The sequence below is a fragment of the Oryx dammah genome, unplaced genomic scaffold (genome assembly GCF_014754425.2).
Source record: "Oryx dammah isolate SB20612 unplaced genomic scaffold, SCBI_Odam_1.1 HiC_scaffold_2, whole genome shotgun sequence".
In the NCBI taxonomy this organism is placed as follows: Eukaryota; Metazoa; Chordata; class Mammalia; order Artiodactyla; family Bovidae; genus Oryx; species Oryx dammah.
Window position 1 is genome coordinate 159948599 of NW_024070186.1, and position 19448 is coordinate 159968046.

Consider the following 19448-nt stretch of genomic DNA (forward strand, 5'->3'; position numbering starts at 1 on the left):
CGGGGAAGAAGATTGTGGACAACAAAAAAAAGGAAAATAAAATACAGGCTTTGAAAAGAAGTAAACTAATTTATGAAGATTTGCAGAGGCAGGGATTAGGTGTCAGAGTGGAGAACCAGTAATATAGGAAAGAAAGAATATTGTATAAAGATTGGAAAAGCACTAGAAAAACTAATAGTATTAGGGTTCCAGCTCTGGGTAAGTTGAAATAAGCATGCTTCACCTTTTTTCTCACATAGACAACAACCCTAAAATCTGGGTAAAATGCATGGAGCAGCTATTTGAGAACTTTATTAATTGCAGGTGAATTGGAGAACAACAGTAGAATTCAAAGCATCACAGAACTGATAGTGAATTTACAATTTATGTTCTCTGGTACTCCTTTACCTCAGATTAGCACAACTAGCAACCTGGAAATGAACACTAGTAACATGGAGACAAAAATACAACATTTATTTATGACAAACTTAGGGAACTAGGAAAAGAATGGAACTTCTTCAACCTATAAAAGAGCATCTATTTTTATAATTAATTTTCCCACAGCTTGTGGGATCCCAGTTTCCTGGTCAGGGATTGGACCCATGGCACTGAAAGCACCAAATCCTAATCACTAGGTCACCAGGGAACTCCCAAAGAGCATCTACTTTTTAAAAACCCATTGTAAGCACCCCGCCCCTGTACGCCGCCGAGACTGCGGAGATGAGCCTGCAAAGCCGCTTCGCCCCTTATAGTCCGGAGCCCGGCCAGGCCCTGCTGCAGGGAATATGTGCTTTTCCATTCCTGAAACCGAGTCACGCAGCGGGGAGAGGGGCGGCTCAGCCAACGTGGTTTATAACATTCACGTGAATGCAGTCCTGCACTGTTGGGTGCGCAACAGCCAGCTCCTGGGGCTGCTCGAGCAGCTTCGGAAGGAATATGGGGCCAATGTGCTTCCTGCATTTCCCCGAAAGAAGCTTTTGGCTTTGACACCGGCTGAGGTGAAACAGGAGAGAGCAGTTAGACAAGTACATGCAAGCTGTCCGGGAAGACCCATTGCTTGGGAGCAGTGAGACCTTCAGCAGTTTCCTGCGTCAGGCACAGCAGGAGACACAACACGTCCTCACAGAAGAGATCTCTTTGGAAATGCTGCTCGGCAACGGGCAGAAAGTTCTGGTCAACATGCTAACTTCAGATCAGACTGAATATGTCCTGGAGGGTGTGGCTGCAAAGCTGAATATTCCAGATGACTTGATCGGCTACTTCAGTCTCTTTCTAGTTCGAGAAAAATAGGATGGAGGCTTTTTGTTTGTACGGAAGTTGCAAGAGTTTGAGTTGCCTTATGTGTCTGTTGCCAGTCTTCACAGTCAAGAGTATAAGACTGTGCTAAGGAAGAATTATTTGGACTCTACCTGTGATGACAATGTCATGGAAAACCGGGCTGGCCTGAACCTGCTTTATGCTCAGATGGTAGCAGACATTAAGCGTGTGTGGATCCTGGTCGCCAAGGAACAGTAGTAGCTCAAATCACTGCAGGAGGAGGTCTCCAAGAAGGAGTTCCTGCTGCTGGCCCAGACACTGCGGCACTATGGCTACTTGCGCTTCAATGCCTGTATGGCTGACGTACCAGAGAAGGACTGTCCGTCTGGTGGTGGTGAGTGCAGGCAACAGTGAGGCTCCGCCTGCCTGGCCAGCAACTCCGTGAAGTCTCCTTCCGGGTCACCCGCATGCGATGCTGGTGGGTCACCTCCTCTGTGCCACTGCCCAGCCGAGGCACAAGCAGCCTCGGCCAGGGTGAGGTGCGCCTGGAATTGGCTTTTGAATACCTCATGAGCAACGACCAGCTACAGTGGGTCACCATCACCAGCCCCCAGGCTATCATGATGAGTATCTGCTTGCAGTCCATGGTAGATGAACTGATGGTGAAGTAATCTGGCGACAGTATCAGGAAGATGCTGCACCGGCTGGTGGGGGGCACCCTGAGATGCTCAGACAGCCAGCAAGCCGTGAAGTCACCACCACTGCTTGAGTCACCAGATGCCACCCAGGAGTCCATGGTCAAACTCAAACAAGCTGAGTGCTGTGAGCCTGCCGGTGATTGGCACTCCTGGTACAGATGCCAGTGCCAGTGCTGTCCAAGGCAGTTTCGCCTTCGAGGGGATTGGAGACGAGTACCTGTGATCTCCAGTGCTCGGATGTCTGCCCTTTGCCCTGGGGGAATGTTCAGAAACTAGCCCTGTGCCTGTATCCCACCCTGCCTCCCAAACAGGGAGCATTTTCCTTTCTCTTGTCCCCTTTTCTCCTCTTGGCCAGGGGCCTCCTAACCCACCTCTTTTTCCCCCATTCTCCCCCATCCTAGGGCTGGCTACACAAAGGATCACCTAGAGCTGGCCCTCAATGCCAAATTAGCATGTAGTATTTTGCACAAAGTCCACGGGACCATGGCTACCTACCTGGGGAGGAACTGCAGTTCCCTCCAGGCTGCTTCTGGCTTCTAGGGGCCATGAGCCTAGAAGGGATGGGCAGAGGTCTGTGTATGGTCTGGCTCAGCTCCCCATCATTAAATTCAGCCTGATTGCTGCCTAAAACAAACAAACAAAACCTATTGTACATATCACACTTAATTGTCAGAGACTGAATGCTTTCCCTCTGAGATAAGGAACAAAACAAGAATACCCACTCCTGTCACTCCTGTTTAGCATTGTACTGGAAGGCTTGGCCAGTCCAATCAAGAAAGAAAAGGAAATATAAAACATCCAGATTGGAAAGGAAAAACAAAACGCTCTTATTCACAGGTGACATGATTGTCAATGTATAAAATCCTAAGACCCTACCAGAGTTTCTGGAGTAAGTACATTTAGTAAGATCACATGATGCAAAGTCAACAAATTCTCTTTCTATACACTGGAATTAATATAGTTTACAATAGCTTCAAAAAATTAAATAGTTATAAACCTAGTGAAACATGAAGTCAAACAAGTCCTAAATAATCTTTAATCTTTGATCTTTACAGTGTTCCTGTTTACTGTATTCATTTTATAGATGAAACAAAGTGCGAGAGAGATCCACTGGCTACCACAGCTAATTATTTGCAGACAACAAGGTTCCCAAGTCTCTAGGTTTCTGACGTTCTAGGATATCTTCCTGCTTTTATTTATTTGTTTAACTAGCTGAGCAGGGTCTTAGTTGCTGCACGTGCACTCTAAGTTTCAGCACGTGGGATCTTTTAGTTGCGGCGTGTGGGATCTAGCTCTCCTGTCAAGGGTCGAACCCCACACTCCCTGCATTGGGAGCGCAGAGTCTTTAGCCACTGGACCACCAGGGAATTCCCTGCTTCCCTATTTAGACAGCAGGGTAACTGGATGGCTATATTGACAGGAAAGAGGTGGGTGGGGGAGAAAGGGACAGAATTGTGTTTGATTATGGGAAGAAGTGAAGGAAGAGCACTGATTCTCGGTGGTAGTAGTAGTAGTAGTAGTACTGTGACTGTCGTCTGTAAACGGAGGGAGAACAGGTGCTACGAGGACCCTTCAAAATAAGAGAAGGGGAAGCGCCCAAACTGAAAGGTAGTAACCAATAGGAGGGAGTAACAAATAAGCGGTTTAACAAGGTTATGACGCAACGAGGATCCCGTCTTCTCATTGGGTAAAACTGCTGTCGATTAGCGGAGGGGCGGGACCAGACGGGGAGGGCTCTGCGTGTTCCTTGGCGCTGTTTTCCGGCTTAGCCTTTGCGCATGCGCTAGACCTTCTGTAAACAGTGACCGCTTGCACAGTGGCAGCTTCCGGCCGCGCTCTGGGAAAAATGGCCTGATGGTTGACTGACTGGGTTGAGGGCAGTTTTCCTGGTGGGGAGACTCTGCGGCTCCGTCCTCTCTGAGGCTGTAGTCGTGTCTCGGATCCTTGAACGGAAAGACACTCAGTGGCCATGAGCTGCAACTTCCTCTGTTTGGAGAGGCCTGAGAACGCGGAAGCCTGGTGTGTGGGCCCTTTCGCGCTTCGCCCTGTCCCTCACTTTCCCCGTGAAGTCGCCCTTGAAAGGCTCTGAGCCTCTTGTTCTTGTGATTTACGCGAATAAAGCACTGGTTCACCAAGGCCTTATGGCACTCATGTGCTGGGGAGGGGGGACATGAAGACAGTTCAAAACTCCTTGTCTTCAGAGAGCGCCCAGACTATGGAGTAGATTACCCCGCAGAAACAAATTCTGGTGTTTAGGTGGGTAATGTAGCTGAGCAAGGGCTGTGTACTTGTGGCGCAGAAAGCCAAACTGACCGCTGGTGTTGCGTAATAGAGGCAGGGCGCGCAAGACAACAAACACCTGTCCGGCCCCCGATATTAATGCTGAAGTTCAGAAATCCCACCTTAGAGCCATAGGAGTGAAAACGAAGGGGAGACCGATCTCAGGGACATCTCAGCCGAAACCAATTTTCATCTTCGTTTGTACTCTTAATAATGCTTAAGTATTGGACACCCAGTCAGTAAACCAGGTGTGAAGACACTAGTCGTCTTTGTCTTTTTTCACCCATTTATTCATTTGCCAAATGTTTATTTTAGGACTAGACACTTCTTGAGGTGCTGCGATTCACCAATGAAACAAATTACCCACTCTTCAAGAACCTTACATTCTGTAGGGATGACAGACATTAAACCTATTAATAAATGTCAAATAGTGAGATATGCTTAAAATTCCTATAAGGTGGTACTTCTCGCACACCAACCCAGACCATTTACTCTGCACCTTCTAAGTGCCAAGCACTGGGCCAGATGCTATACAAATAGCATTTCTAATCTTTTTCTCTGTGCTGCATGATATTTTTATGCTCAGATGAGAAATAGAGGCATAGAGAATTTCAGTATTTTCCCCAACATCATTAGTATGGGTTGAACTGGGACTGGAAACTGTAGTTGATGGTCAAGGCCTGTTTGATTTCCATTAGGTAACTCATCTGTCAGCCTGATTATACCCACGTTGTGGGGATTGAATTTGGCAACTTGGAGAGCTCCCACCAGCTCTTTCAGACTCTCCTGTTATCAGCAACTGCTGGGCCTCACAAGCTTTCAGCCAGCTCTGGGAACCTTGGTCATGATGGTTGGACCCCAAGCTGCATTCGGGTACAGGATCCTGGAGCTGAAAGTAATTCAGGATGGTTCTGCACAGGGAGATCCAAACCTGGGTGAGAAGTGAAGCATTGAGAAGGCAGTGAGCTTGGTGCAGCATCTGGAGTGAGAACCCAACAGAGGAAGGCATGGTGAGAAAGGGAGCATGGAAAGAGAATGGAAATCAGATTGGAGATGGCCTCAGTGAGGGGACAGGCAGTTGAAAAAAGGTGGAGAAGCTTAATTTAGCTTCTGCTTAAGCACTTGTTTTCCTCATCGGTGTCCATGCCAGTTTTTTTATTTTTGTTTCTCCACACTGTGCAGTATGTGGGATCTTGGTTCCCCAACCAAGGAGCAAACCTGTGCCTCCTGCAGTGGAAGCGCAGAGTCCTAACCACTGGATTGCCAGAGAAATTTTCATTCCCGATTTTAGGAGAACAGATTTCCTTTTCCTCTTTGAAGGAAGGAGGGAGAGTTCTTAATAGATCTTGGTTGCAGAGAACAAAGGAAGGGAAGTATCTGTCCCTGTAGAACTCAAGCTTTCTCCCCACACATTATAATGATCCAAGCCATCTCTGTAAGTGTGAATCTTCTGGTTCTTGACGTGTCTTGTAAGACAGAGGGATTGCAGTGCTCAGTCAGCTGTGGGAACTTTGATTGCATCTCAGTGGCTAGCTTGCACCTCTCACAAAGCAGATTAGTAAGACAAAACTGCCTTTGTGAAAATTACTATCTTATTTTAAATGGAATCAGAGCTCAAAGAAGCAGATATCATGCCCCACCTCTAAACATCAATTGCATCAGCAACAGGAAGAAGGTTTACTTTTCTACCCACCAGAAGAATTTCTCCTGGCCCAGCAAAAGACCTGCCAATGGGAGATTGTCAAAATTCAGCCAATGAAAACCCACTACACTAACTCCCATTTTCCTCCTTTGAGTCTTGAGTCACGTTCGCCAGACTTGCTAACGGTTGCGAGTTTACATATTCCAACCCTAAATTGTCCCCAAATTAATTTTTCTGACAAGAATAAAAAGCTATTTTATTGTTTTAGGTAAACACCAGGTACTGGAGGAGGCTGTGCGAAGCGGCGGGAGCCCAGCTCGGCTACCGGCAGGAACGGGGGCCGCACCCGGCGGGACGATGGGTTACCGCCCGCCACCCGCAGCGATGGAGGAAGAAATGGCCGCGAGAGGGCGGCACCCATGCAGGGACCCCAGGCTCCAAGGGCCTAAGATTACGTGGCGTCAACTCTTTCCCGCTGACAGGATGCTCCCTCAGTTGCAGCCGTGATAAAGCAATGGGAGGTGCGGAGCCCTCTCCGGAAGTACGTCACTTCCCCTTCCGGTTGACCCGGTTTTCCGGCCCCCAGGAATCTAAGTGGAACCCGGCATTCCCCTCTCCCCCCGCCTCTAACCTCTGAGTGGCGCGCTAGGCGGTGAGACGAGGGCAGTCCTCCTCAGAGCCGCCGTTAGACTGGAGGCGACTTGCGGTTGAGCCCTGGGAAGAGGGAGCGGCTTCTGCGAAGCCAGGCCGTCTGAGGTAACTTAGAGGCGGCTTCCAGATCGGCACCGGCTCCGAAGGCGCCGAGAGACCCCCGCCGCTGCTGGGCAGCCGGGGGCGTTTGCGAGCCGGGCAGCCGACTGACCTGGGCTAGGCCCGCCGTCAGGCTCCTGAGGCTGCTTTCTGCACTCTTTGCGCGGGTGGCGCCCCGTGCTGCGCAGCTGGAGGCCTCTCGGATGCTGCCCATAGGCCCAGTGCTCGCGGGCGCACCCCGCGTCGTGTCCACTTTGCTGCCTCTACCGGTGTTTCCTTTACTGGCTGATGTGACATCCATGCATTGGAGAAGGAAATGGCAACCCACTCCAGTATTCTTGCCTAGAGAATCCCAGGGATGGGGGAGCCTGGTGGGCTGCCGTCTATGGGGTCGCACAGAGTCAGACACGACTGAAGCGACTTAGCAGCAGCAGCAGCAGCAGTGACCGCGGGAGAAACGAGAGGCCCAGGCTCAGAGATCAGCTTCCGTGTTGCGAAAACCTGTTTAGTGTCCCGTGCTCCCTCTGAACCGGCCGGCCATCGGGAGCCGGCCGTTTGTGGATACCGCGGCTTCCTGGGCAGAATTTCTGTGCTCTTTCTTCTGGTTATCTCAGGGAAAGTGGGACAGACAGCTCTTTCCCCCCACCCCCACCAGCATGGCTTAGAGGTCTAAAAGACCTCTGGGAGAATCTGAAAGGAATCAGTAGCAGTTGAATGTAATTAATCTCTTGACTGTGCTGAGTCTTTGAAGCGTGCGGGCTCTTTGTAGCCGGTGGGCTTTCCCTAGTTACCTGCTAGGCTCACTTGCTCTGGGGCGTGTGGTATCTTAGTTCCCTGACTAGGGATCAGATCCAGGTCCCCTGCAGTGGAAGGGCGGATTCTTAACCCCTGGACACCAGGGAAGTCTCACCACTTGACATTTGAATAGTTTATGAACAAGGGTCAGCTGTAGTTTTTTCCTAGGTCAAGATAAATTTAAAATACGGATATAAATCTACGTAGTGTTTTTTTATATGTCTTGCAAAGAAATGCCAAAATAAATGTTGGAACAACTAGTTATTGAGGGATGCTTTTTCAGAAGAACAAGGCTCTATTTTCCTAATTACTTTCTTTCCGCTCTGGTCTCATTGTTGCAGCTCTCCTCCAAGTTTTGATACAATGGAAAGAAGCACCTCAAAAGGTCCAGGAAGTGAAGGCTTTCATCTTCCCAGAAGGACAAAGGTTATAGAAGTTGTATCCGCTTACTAAAGACAGACTAGGACAATATGTTAAAATTTAAGACAAACTCAGAATATTCTCCTGATCTTTCCTTAACAATAGAGAATGACATAGGAAGTTTTTCAGTTAAATCTTTGGATAATCCCTGAACTCCTTGCAGCCAGTGGGTATTAGTTTTCTCATCCATATATTTTTTCTGATTTTTTTTTAAAGGCAAAGTGATTTGTTGGAATTTGTCTTCAGTAAGCTATGCTGTATTAAGTTGAATAATAGAAAGTAGAAAAATACAGCCCTGGCAGTTGATTTTTAAAGTTCATCTTTCTCATTATAACTAGCAGATAGTAAAGTTCATGTGACAGCATCTTACTGACATGCACTTTTTTCTGCCCTGAATGCCTTAGGAAGAAGATTATTTTATTGATTTTGTTCTGGACCAGACTGGGCCTCAGCTGTCAGATTTGGAGCTGGTGGTGTATCCAGCACAGGAGCAGAATTGTTCCTAGATGAAAATGATGACAGTAGATCTGAAGGTGTGTAAGTACTTGAATGCTCATTTCAGGGATCTGTGGGAGACCAAGAGACCTGTGGCAGAGAACTCCAGTCAGCATAAGAAACATGCCCCACAGATGGATAGTCTCACTTCTGAGAGGTCTCACCAGCACTTCCGGAACTTCATCTGTCATGAAGAAGCTGGACCCCGGGAGGCTGGTAACCAGCTCCAGGAATTATGCTGTCGGTGGCTGAGGCCAGAGATTCATTCAAAAGAGCAGATCTTGGAACTTGTGGTGCTAGAGCAGTTCCTGACCATTCTGCCCGGGGACACCCAGACTCTCATAAAGAAGCACCATCCACAGAGCATCGAGGAGGCTGTGGTCCTCATAGAACACTTGCAAAGGGAAACTGGCCAAACAAGGAATGGATGAGGAGAAAGATTCTTGATGTGCAGTGAAATTGAATGAAGGTGGATATATTGGGGCAGTTAATTGGGAGAAAACATGGATTAGGTCACTATTGTATTGCTCCTTTAGCACTTGTGAAGCAGGACCTGAAAGCACAGACCCGCAGCCTTAGTCAGCCCATAGGATTCAGAGATCCTGGCAGAGACTTCCCTGGCCAGAGGGACAGAGTTGAGTTTTGCTCTTTTTGGAGCCAGCGTGTGTTGAGGGTAATGAGCCTAGTCTGGCTTGGCCAAGGAGATGGACCTCAAATTCTTAGAAACATACAAAAAGCACTAAGGAGCTGGAGAGTTCAGGGCAGATCAGAAAAGAAAGGACTCTGAGAGACCAAAAGAGAGCGAAGATATGACAGAGAAGGGAAAAAATCACAAACAACTAGGGGACGACTGCCCAGGAAGGGGACAAAGTAGAAAGAACACAAGGAAAGAAAGATTTGAAATCCCAGCAGAGTAGCTGAGAGAAGAAAGACTCTGAGGGATAGTGTCCTCTGTACCATAGGCGAGAGCCTCCACTGCCCTCTCTCAGTGGTTGCTCCTGGCTCTGCTCTGAGTGGGGATCCAGGACATGCCCTTGGGCGGGTGACAGCTCACCAGCTGGCCTCAGGCCCACTGTGAATACCGGGAGGGCACGTGTTTTTTATCAAAATCATTTGGGGATAGGACAGAGCCATTACTCTTACCTGGTTTTCTCCATTTCATCCCCATTGTCTGTGAGAATCTTCCCAGACTATGTGGAAAATCTGGTTGACAGGACACCTTTTAAATTCAATTCCTTAATCTTTTGAGAGAATTAGAAGACAGGAGACCACTAAGGCAAGGATCTAAGTTGGGAGAGAAAGCCTGTCAAGGCAGCACGAGAACAGGTGGCCTGTGCAACCCTGTTAGTGGGTTGAACTGGGCTGAATTCAGAGGGTGGGACTACTGTCTTGGAGAGCTGGCAGTAACCACACCCTTTACTGGTTTCTCCCAATTATCCCATGTTTATGGATTGTTCTTGTGGAAAATTGGTGGCTGGTATCTCTAGGTCTTTGTGTCATTTCCTTCAGCGTCTCCCTCTTTCCCTGCAGTCTGCACTCTGCTTTTTCCTCCCTCTCCCATCAAGCCCAAACCAAAAGTCAGTTCTGTGGTAACAAGTATGGGGGTTATTTCTAGGTTGCAGTCCAGGAGCTGGGAAAGGAGGCAGTACTCTTGGGAGAAGCAGCAGAGACCCCAGGCTTCCAGCTGAAGCTGGCAGAGTCCCAGCCAGTGGGCATGTCCCTGGAGGAAGAAGTTTGGAATATACACCAGGGTCTACAAGAGCCACTGAGCAGGAATACCCACAAAGAACCTGAGCCCGTATGTGAGAGGGGTAAGGATCTTCATGTTATTTTTCTCCTGGGAGGTGGGATATAATTTAAGCCAGAATGTGTGAGTACTTTCTGGTTACCCAGCCCTGTGGATCTACTAGTGCAGCGACATTAGCAATTAGGATGCCCCCCAGGTGGCGGTAGAATAGGTCAGGTGGGGTTGAGGGTGGGGGTTGGCCTAAGATACAGAAATCTCCCAACTGCAGAACCCTGGTTATGATACTGGAAACTCAGTTCTTTAGAAAAGTAGAGAGGATTGGGCCCACCTGTCCTTGTAAAAACAGAAGGAATTAAGGGATTATCAGTGACAAAATGTGAATACAATTGTGTACAGGCAAAAAGTAACAATAAAAAATTTTAAAAAGCTAAAGCAACTTTTCTTAGTGTACACTAGATTCCCTGAGTATTTTGTTCTCAATTCATGTCACGACTGGATAACAGGTTTTTTCCTTTCATAAATTTTCTCAGGAAGATTAGGGAATCTGTTTTAGGGGCTGGTATATTCAATGGTTTTTATTTACAAGGAGAGAGCCATTTCTAGATACCACACACACTTGTAAAGGTATCTCAGGTATCAATCCTGAAAACATGGGAATCTTTTATGTTTTAGAAATGAGCCTAGTATATTTAGAAACAGAAGAGAAATTTCTGTGGTGCTGTTTCACCCACAGTGGTACCTACTTACCAGATCCTAGCCCTTCCTGAGGACACAAACACCAAAGACTGGACAGTGGCACCTGAGTTCATCTTGCCTGAGTCCCAGGTGAGCTGTGCTTTCCAGCTTCTTGGGGCTGCTTCTCCCTGCTGTCTGTGACCCACCTTGCCCAGCAGGTGTTCAAAAGCATGTTAACTCAGATGATCTCCCAGGGGAACTGTTTACCTCCTGGGCTTACTGATCCCTCTTTCTTTTTTGCCTCCTCACTTTAAAAATATCATGTCTTGTTCCTTTAGTATCTGGCTAACATACAAATCATGGGCCAAATGGTTGGGCTGTCTTTCAAGTGGCAAGTTCTGAGTTAAAGCCATTCTCTTCTTTAGGGTTTGTTGACATTTGAGGAAGTGGCCATATACTTTTCCCAGGAAGAATGGGAACTACTGAATCCCACTCAAAAGGCCCTCTACAATGATGTAATGCACGAGAACTATGAGACTGTCATCTCTCTAGGTAAAGATTCTCCTCTTCCCTTTGCATAGGAATGGACTAACCTGTCACATTCTTGGTTTACTTTTACCCCCGTGAGAGTCTCTGTTTCAGTAGCTCGTTGATTCTCAGATAGTGGTTCACCACGGGAAAGGTGTATCCGGATTCCCTGGAGTTTCTGCCGAGTTCACATGTTCATTCCTTATCCAAAATTTTTGTTCCTTTCAATTCTGCTTTGCTCTACTCTATCCTGTCTCCCTGAAAGACACACCCATTAACCTAAAGTTCAGGCCAGAAAACCCCTGGATCATTTTTTACTGTGATGTTGCCATCATACCCTACTGACACATCGCTGATCATCTTAGCTCCACAATCACAGTGTAGTTTGAATTGGATTATGTCTCAGCCTCTTGCGCTGTTCGCATCCTCATCTCAGCCACAAGGTTCACCTCAGTACTTTCTTACTGGCACCCGTTGCCACCGCTCCTGCTCTCCCACCCTCAGTTTTCCACACAGCAGCCAGAGTCTTTTAAAAACCTAATCATGGGGTTTTTCCTGGCAGTCCATTGGTTAGGGCTTCTCCTTTTCAATCCCAAGAATGTGGATTCAATCCCTGGTTGCGGAACTAATATCCCGAAAACTACATGACCCGGCCAAAAAAAAAGCCTAATCAGATCATGACATTTTCTGCTTAAAAACCTGTCATAGGAGAAGGAAATGGCAACCCACTTCCAGTATTCTTGCCTGGAAAAGTCCATGGACAGAGGAGCCTGGCAGGCTGCAGTCCATGGGGTTATATGACTGAGCACATGTGCATGAGGGTGGAGGGAGGTGGGTTGGTAGCAATAAGCTGGTAGAACTTTAAGAAAAAAAAAGAACAACCTATGATAACTTCTCAATATATTCAGTATTAGAACCAAATTCCTTACCACGGCCCCCAGGATCCTCCAAGGTCTGGCTTCTCATCTTCCTGCTGTCATCTCTTGCGACTTGTGCTCTTGCCTCATTCTTCACTCTTGTCATCTTGCTGTTTCATGGACTTCAAATGCTCATTTCTTTCTCTTACCCTCTGCCTGGTATGTCACATGACAAAACTCGCCTTAGGGTTCTGCGCAGATATCATTTTCTAAAAGAAGCTTTTTTCACAGTCTTATCTAAAATAGCATCACAGAAACAGAATCTTAAATGTTCTCTTACCCTTCCTTAGTTTTCTTTAAAACATTTATCACTTCCTGACATTTGTTTGTTGATGTTAGATTGTCTGACTCTGCATGAGATGATAAGCTCTATGGTAGCAGGGGATTCGGCTTATTCTCCACTATGTCCCTGGTACATAGAGGGTGCCTGGTGCACCATAACCACTCAGTACGTATTTATGGAATGACTCAGTGATAAATACTTTCCATACTTGGCAGTACAATTTGGAGTAAGTTCATTAAGTAATTCTTGCTTGTTTCCTCCACCTGGATGTGAACCAGTGAGCTATGGGAGTGGTAGAAATCTTTTCTAGTCCAGTGTTTGGTGCTTGAGAACTAAATAAAAAGTTAGTATAATGATGACATGTATCATTTGTGCATGATACATGCCCATTGACTTTCACATCGACTCACCTAAACCTGGTCTTACCTAGTATAAGTCTTCCTGAAGACAGAAAAGCACCAGTCTATGTTTCCTGCAGGCTCTGGAGTTTGGTTACTCCATAGTTGAATATGGAGAATTGATGTCAGAAGATTTGGAACTTGCACTGGATTCCCGTCAGTCTAGCTTAGGTTCATTTCTCAGTCTTTGCTTTTCATGCCCACTCACAAATGCAGTATAGTGTAAACTTAATATTGGATATGAGAGTATCCATTTAACCATTCAGGGTAACAAATGGTTAAAGTATCTTTTGCTTTTCCTGAAGTAGTCTGAAATTACTGAACCATTATTAGTTCTAGTTGTTGACCTCAGTTTTTTATTTCACAGCATTATTTGTGCTCCCCAAACCTAAAGTGATCTCTTATTTAGAGCAAGGGGAAGACCCATATATTCAAGGATCTCCAATGTTCAAAGACAATCCTGGAGAGCTGCTTTCAGGTAAATAATACCATGGGAAGAGGAGAAATGTGCCTAGATTAGGAACCTTTCCAAGGGCTTAACATTTTAAGATTCTACTTCCCTATATATATATATTTTAAAATCAGTGAATGTTGTGCTTTTTTTCTATCCCCATAGTTATCTTTCTGTGACATACAGTAGACTGATTCTTACGTTTATTCCAACAGAGATAAAGCTGAAAAATGACATGGAAAATCATCAACTCACGTGTCTTTCTGACTTAGAAATACAAGCACCAGGAGACATAGTATCAAGAAAAGCCAGTGTGAATGTTCATCAGAAAACAACGGGCAAAGAAAATCATGGTGATGTGCATAGGCTGGGGAAATGGCACCAAGATTTTCCAGTGAAGGAAAGAAATAAACTTTCCAACTGGTGGGAGGAAGAGCTGCTGAAACTTATGGAGCTTCATAAGAAAGAACGTGCAACAGAGAAGCCTTTTAAATGTCAGGAATGTGGGAAAAGCTTCAGAGTTAGTTCTGACCTTATTAAGCACCAAAGAATTCACACTGAGGAGAAACCGTATAAATGTCAACAGTGTGATAAGCGGTTTAGATGGAGGTCAGATCTTAATAAGCACTTAACCACACACCAAGGAGTAAAACCATATAAATGCTCCTGGTGTGGGAAAAGCTTCAGTCAAAATTCACATCTCCACACACATCAAAGAACTCACACAGGAGAGAAGCCCTTTACATGTCATGAATGTGGAAAAAAATTCAGTCAAAATTCCCACCTTATTAAACACCGGAGAACCCATCTATAACATGCAAGTGTCAGTGAATGCTCAAGACTTTGACACCAGAATTGACACCAATGAAGAAAAGCTTTTATCCAGTGTTCTTAGTCTAAAAAATTTACCAGCCAGAGTTTAACCCTAAAGTTTATGAAAAATTTCAAAATTAAGAAGTATAAAGAATTTTTTATGGTGATATAAACATCATGTTTCACGGAAAGAAATTAGGGTTGACTGTGAGAGGAAACAGTAGTAGTTTTAATAGTAAGTAGTACAACTATCACTGAATTCCTTAGGAAAATAGGTGTTCTAAGAACCCAAATAAGGGAAAAAGCTTTTGGGATTGTAGCTGACAGAATAGCAACACCAGCTTCAAATAGCAGATGCAGTCATGAGTCACCAGTCTCCTGTGGTCACAGAGGTAAATATTGTTTTTCATTGATCTTCCAGCCACTGTTAAGCACATATGATAGAAACATTTGTAGCATAGTTTTCCAAAAAGCAGTAATATACGTGTTTCATTACATACATTGTCTTTCAGGTAGCTGACTTAGCAATTTCAATAGTCTTTTGGGGCAGAAATCAATTGTAATATAAAGTTTTCCAGAAAAGTTGAATTTTCTTACTCTTGTCATTGGACATTGTTTGCAAAATTGACATGGTTTTGACTTCCTTTATGAATGAATCTTTATTTCTATACCTCTGAAATCCTTTTAGCACAGTTTTTACTGTGATGAAATAATTTACTGGTGGAGAATCTGCCAGGTGAACTGATGCACCATCATACCTCTCATTGGTGATGTTTGAAAAAAGAATATCTCTAATGAGGTCATGTGGACATGAATTGGAATTTTTACAATTCAGTCTCTATTAGATGGCAGGCTACAGTGCATGGGGTCGCAAAGAGTTGGACACGACTTAGCAACTAAACAACAACATAATAGATGTAAAGAATTTTCTGTAATAAACTAGACTCCTTACCTCGCAATGCCAATAGGATAAAAGAGCCATGAACATGAGTGCTTTTCTGAGGCCTAAATGGATATTAATGGGAATTCAGGAACAATTTCTCAGTTTTTTGTCTGTTGCATTTTAATTTGGCTTTTGTTTGTTATTAAGAACAAGGAGAGGGTTATGCTTGTTTGGGAACTGGAGTGTGTGTAGTAGGGAGGATCCTGTGGGTCACTGGGCATGGTGCTCTGTGAATCCAGGGAGCAGGAGACCAAGTTCAAAGGTTTGGGAGCTCATTGTAAGTGGTAGATGAAGATGGGTGAACCCACGCCTCCCTTGGCTGACAATAAATAAACTGTTAAACAGATGAGATCTTCTGTTTCTGTTTACTCCAGCACAGCATAGACTGCTGAGAATCTCTCTGGATTCTGGGTTTTCTTAAAATACCTTTTTATCTACAGCCCTGATTCAGATGTGTTCCTTCTAGAGCTTTCGGGTAATGTTAGGAAAGGAGTTAAATAACGTCTTTAACATACCTCTTAGAAACAGGGAAGTTAAGGCTCAGAGAGATTTAGGGACTTGGTAAGACCCCATAACTAGTGGATCCGTCGGGTGTCACTTAGCTGTAACTAGTCAGGCCTGAAGACAGAATCAGTTGGACTGATCTGTATGTTGTCCCTGGCCAGTCAGCCTGGATGACATCAGATCTGTTTCAAGTTTGTAAAATTGTAATTTCTTGGTTACTGAAACTCTCTATGAAATAGAGAGAAAGCTCAACTCAGGGTTTTCTGAGGATTAGAGGGATTGATGAAGGAAAAGTATCTAACGGCCATGCTGGTAGTGGGGTCTCAGACAATGTCACGTCCTCTCCTTTTCTCTGATCCGTAGTGGTGTGTTGGGTGGACTGACCGCACTGAAGGAGCCAGTGCACCTGTGGCTGTTGGAGCTCCTTCCAGGAGCTGAGCACTCGCTGTGGTGGTCTGCTCAGTTGATTTCTCCCTTGGCTTCAGTGCTTTATGGTGTGAGTCACCTGATCTGTTGGTGTGTCTCTGTCAGCAAGATTTCATTTCCTTCCCCAAGATGAACTCAGTCAAGAATTATTTGCTAAGCACAGCCAGCTCTGCATAGATCTTACCCAACACCCTCAGTCTTAACACCCCTGGAACTCTTGTCTCTTCTCCCAGGATACACCTATGGATTAGTTGCTGCCACTGCATTCATGTATTTGTTTTAATGAGGTCCTATTATGTGTCCAGGTACTTGTTTTTTTTGAAGAGCAGACTTTCAACAAGGCTTTTTTTTTTTTCTTCCCTTGTGGTGGGTCTTTGTTGCAGTGTGCAGGCTTCTCTTGTGGCGAGCGGGCTTAGTTACCCCAAAGCATGTGGGGTCTTGGTTCCCCAACTAGGGATTGAACCCACGTCCCTTGCATTTGAGGGCAGATTCTTAACCACTGGACCATCAGGGAAGTTCCCACAAACTCTTCGCAGCTAAGGATATGATAGTGGACAAGGAGACAAAATGCTTATTGTTGTGGAGCTTGTATCCCAGTGAACAGTAAGAATGGGGTGGTTGGGACTTCCTGGCGGTCCAGTAGAACTCCTCACTTTCACTGCTGAGGGCCTGGGTCCAGTCCTTGGTTGGGGACCTGGAATCCTGTAAGCTAATGTGGGACAGCCAAAAAAAGGGGAGAGGGAGGGTGGTTATCCTTTTTTGCTCCTTTTGGTTAGGGTCCTGAGATAGTTTTGAGCAGTGGGTTGAAGCACTTATTTGTTGGTACAGGACTCTTGTGCTGTCTTCTGCCTCAGTCATGTAAGCACATAGGAGCCACGAGATCAGAACAGTCTGGAATGCTGACCTTCCACACTGGGGAGAGGTATCTGTTCTAGACGGTCCACCAGACCTGTAATGAACTTTGTAGGAACAAGAAATAAACTTTTGTTGTGTTAAATTACTGGGATGTTGGTGCTCTCTGTTTCTACAGCATAACCTGATCTGTCTTAATTGGGCTGGCTCTTCTGGTAGAGCTCAGAAACCTTTGTCATTCTGCCTGGTCTTTGGTCCTCGGAAGAGATGTAGTTTCCTCTCGATGCTCCACTGAGATGATGTAACTGTAACACCAGTGGAAACACTTAGGAGCTTACAAGATTGTAGGTGATGGGAAAAAAAGACTGGATTGCTTACCCAAAACAAATAGGTCAGTTGTTGAAGTGGATGAGGCAACCATCTCTCCCTCTCTCTGACCTTATTCCACTTTGTCTTTGTCCTCCACTGCACCACTGCTCCATTAGCCCCTCATGCACTGGAAGGGTTTCTCTCTATCAGTGGGCTTGAGAGGGGATAGGGATTTCCTTCCATTCCTCATGTGAATGTAGTAGACTTCAAGTAATCGTTTGTTAAATACCTCTTGTGTCTTTTGTGAGTTGTGCCTCAGAGAACACAGGACACAAGTCACCAAATTTTCCCACAGTATAAAGAGGAATGTGGCTTCTCTCCCTGGACTGAAAGGTGACAGTTGGGAAGAAACATAGCAGTACAATCCAGTTGGGGAATGAGAAACCTCCAGTGGGAAAGTCTTAGCCACTAGTTGGCAGCACGGTGTCTTATTCCTTATGTTTAGAATTTGGGTTGGATGTGTGCAAGTTAGAAGAAGGCATTTCTATACCTCATCACAGGAATGAGAGCTGATTACTAAAACAACAATATAAAACTAAAACTATTGAACCTTGGTTCAAAAATGAATTCAGACTTGACCCTGGGTTCAGTCTTGCTAATGTGACCTTTGTAACCAGATGATTTCTAGGACAAACCAGAAAGTGCTTTATTTTTTGTGTGTTCAGTTAACAGTCTTACAGGTGGCTCCAGGGTTGCTTCTGAGAAGTAGATCACTGATCTAGTCTAGCCCCCAGATCTTCGACACCTTCTCTGCACTGGTCCATCCCAATGGTTACACTCTCGGGACCATTTCATACCCAAACTTCTGGCCATTAAGCTGACTGTAACCTCAAGCTGATCTTAAGAACTTTCACTCTCTTGACTGGAGGGGAAGTACAGGAGGAGAGCTCGGAAACTAAAACTCTGGTGTTTTGATCAGCTTTTGAAACTATGAGAATAGTGTTTAATTCTGCTGGAGAACTTGAGACAAAGAATCCTAAGTAGCCTTTCGATTCTTCAGGATAAGGTAAGGATGCTTGGAGCTCTAGTTCTTTGTTCTCCTAGCGAACATGTTTTCTGCTGTACTTTACTTAAGTGTGCTTATGTGAATGAATGACACGCCCTGCACGAGGCAAGTGAGGAGCCCTGCTCTTTGGTTCTGCAGTGACCTCTTACGGCAGAAACCCTGTCAGGGGTTTATACCAGCCTGCCAATGGACTTCCCTGGTGGCTCAGACAATAAAGTGTTGCCTATGATGCAGGAGACCCAGGTTCAATCCCTGGGTCGGGAAGATCTGGAGAAGGAAATGGCACTCCACTCCAGTATTCTTACCTGGAAGATCCCATGGGCAGAGGAGCCTGGTAGGGTACCATCCATGGGGTCACAAAGAGTTGGACATGACTGAGGGACTTCACTTTTCTTTCTTTTCTATCCGTCTAGACAGTTGGGAGTAATGCAGAAGATTTGAACACTGTAAAGGGTTTTCCAGACATTCACTGAACCATTTCACCACAGACCAGTGTTTACTGAGCACCTTGTGCATTCTCTGACTCATTCCCACTCACATGTAATGGATCAAGGCTGCCCATTGTTTTTATCTCAGGAGTGTTCCCTCCAGGGCTCACAGTGATTATTTGCTGAAGGCCTCCTCAACATTGTGGGTTCTCTCCTGTGTAGTTTCAAGTGCCCTCAGTAGAAAGTGTTGAAGCTTTAGCCATACTCTATTTCTAGGTTTCTTTTTAAACAAGTTACAAAAGCATATTGTTGCTGAATCTCTTTCACACTTGGAACTTTTATAGTTTCTTCCCTATGTGGGTTCAGTGGGGAGCAAGGCTGGAGCACTTTTCAAAATATCAACCAAACCCAGTGTACACGTAGGGTTTCTTTGTGTATGAATTCTCCAGCGGACAAGGGTACTGGGCTGCACTGAATTTCTTTCCACAGTCAGGCATCTTGTCAGGCTTTCCTCCTGTATAATTCATCCATGATGATAGTACCTGCACTTCACTTAAAGCTGTTTTCCTATCTGGCTCTTGTGAGAGGAATTATGCAAGCCAGCTCTTGTCTTTCACTCAGTTTCAGATGTAGGAAAGCTATCAGAATCACTTTTCATTTCCACCACTGTAGGATGATGAATCTCAAACTGCTCAGGTCTAAGCACTAGTACAAAAATGTAAAGGTTTATTGTATTAGAATATACTGCATCTTCAAGGAGGAACTTAGTAAGAAGTCTTTCTGTTGAATTTT

At 45.4% G+C, this 19448-nt stretch overlaps 1 protein-coding gene and 1 pseudogene across 2 annotated transcripts; both read left to right on the forward strand.

Moving 5' to 3' along the window:
• The first annotated feature begins 736 nt into the window (after positions 1 to 736).
• Positions 737 to 2471, forward strand: LOC120874178 (annotated as a pseudogene).
• Positions 2472 to 6180: 3709 nt separating this feature from the next.
• Positions 6181 to 16999, forward strand: LOC120874196 (zinc finger protein 75A-like). Of its 2 annotated transcripts, XM_040255426.1 has the most exons (8): positions 6183 to 6612; positions 7743 to 7827; positions 8226 to 8354; positions 9932 to 10127; positions 10797 to 10888; positions 11164 to 11290; positions 13232 to 13342; positions 13531 to 16999. In XM_040255426.1, the coding sequence occupies exons 3-8, from the start codon at positions 8328 to 8330 to the stop codon at positions 14127 to 14129; spliced, it is 1152 nt and encodes a 383-aa protein (XP_040111360.1). In that variant the 5' UTR covers positions 6183 to 6612; positions 7743 to 7827; positions 8226 to 8327; the 3' UTR covers positions 14130 to 16999. The 2 variants fall into 2 exon arrangements, with proteins under 2 accessions (XP_040111370.1, XP_040111360.1); XM_040255436.1 differs by lacking the exon at positions 13232 to 13342 and having other exon boundaries at positions 6181 to 6612.
• The last annotated feature ends 2449 nt before the right edge of the window (positions 17000 to 19448 follow it).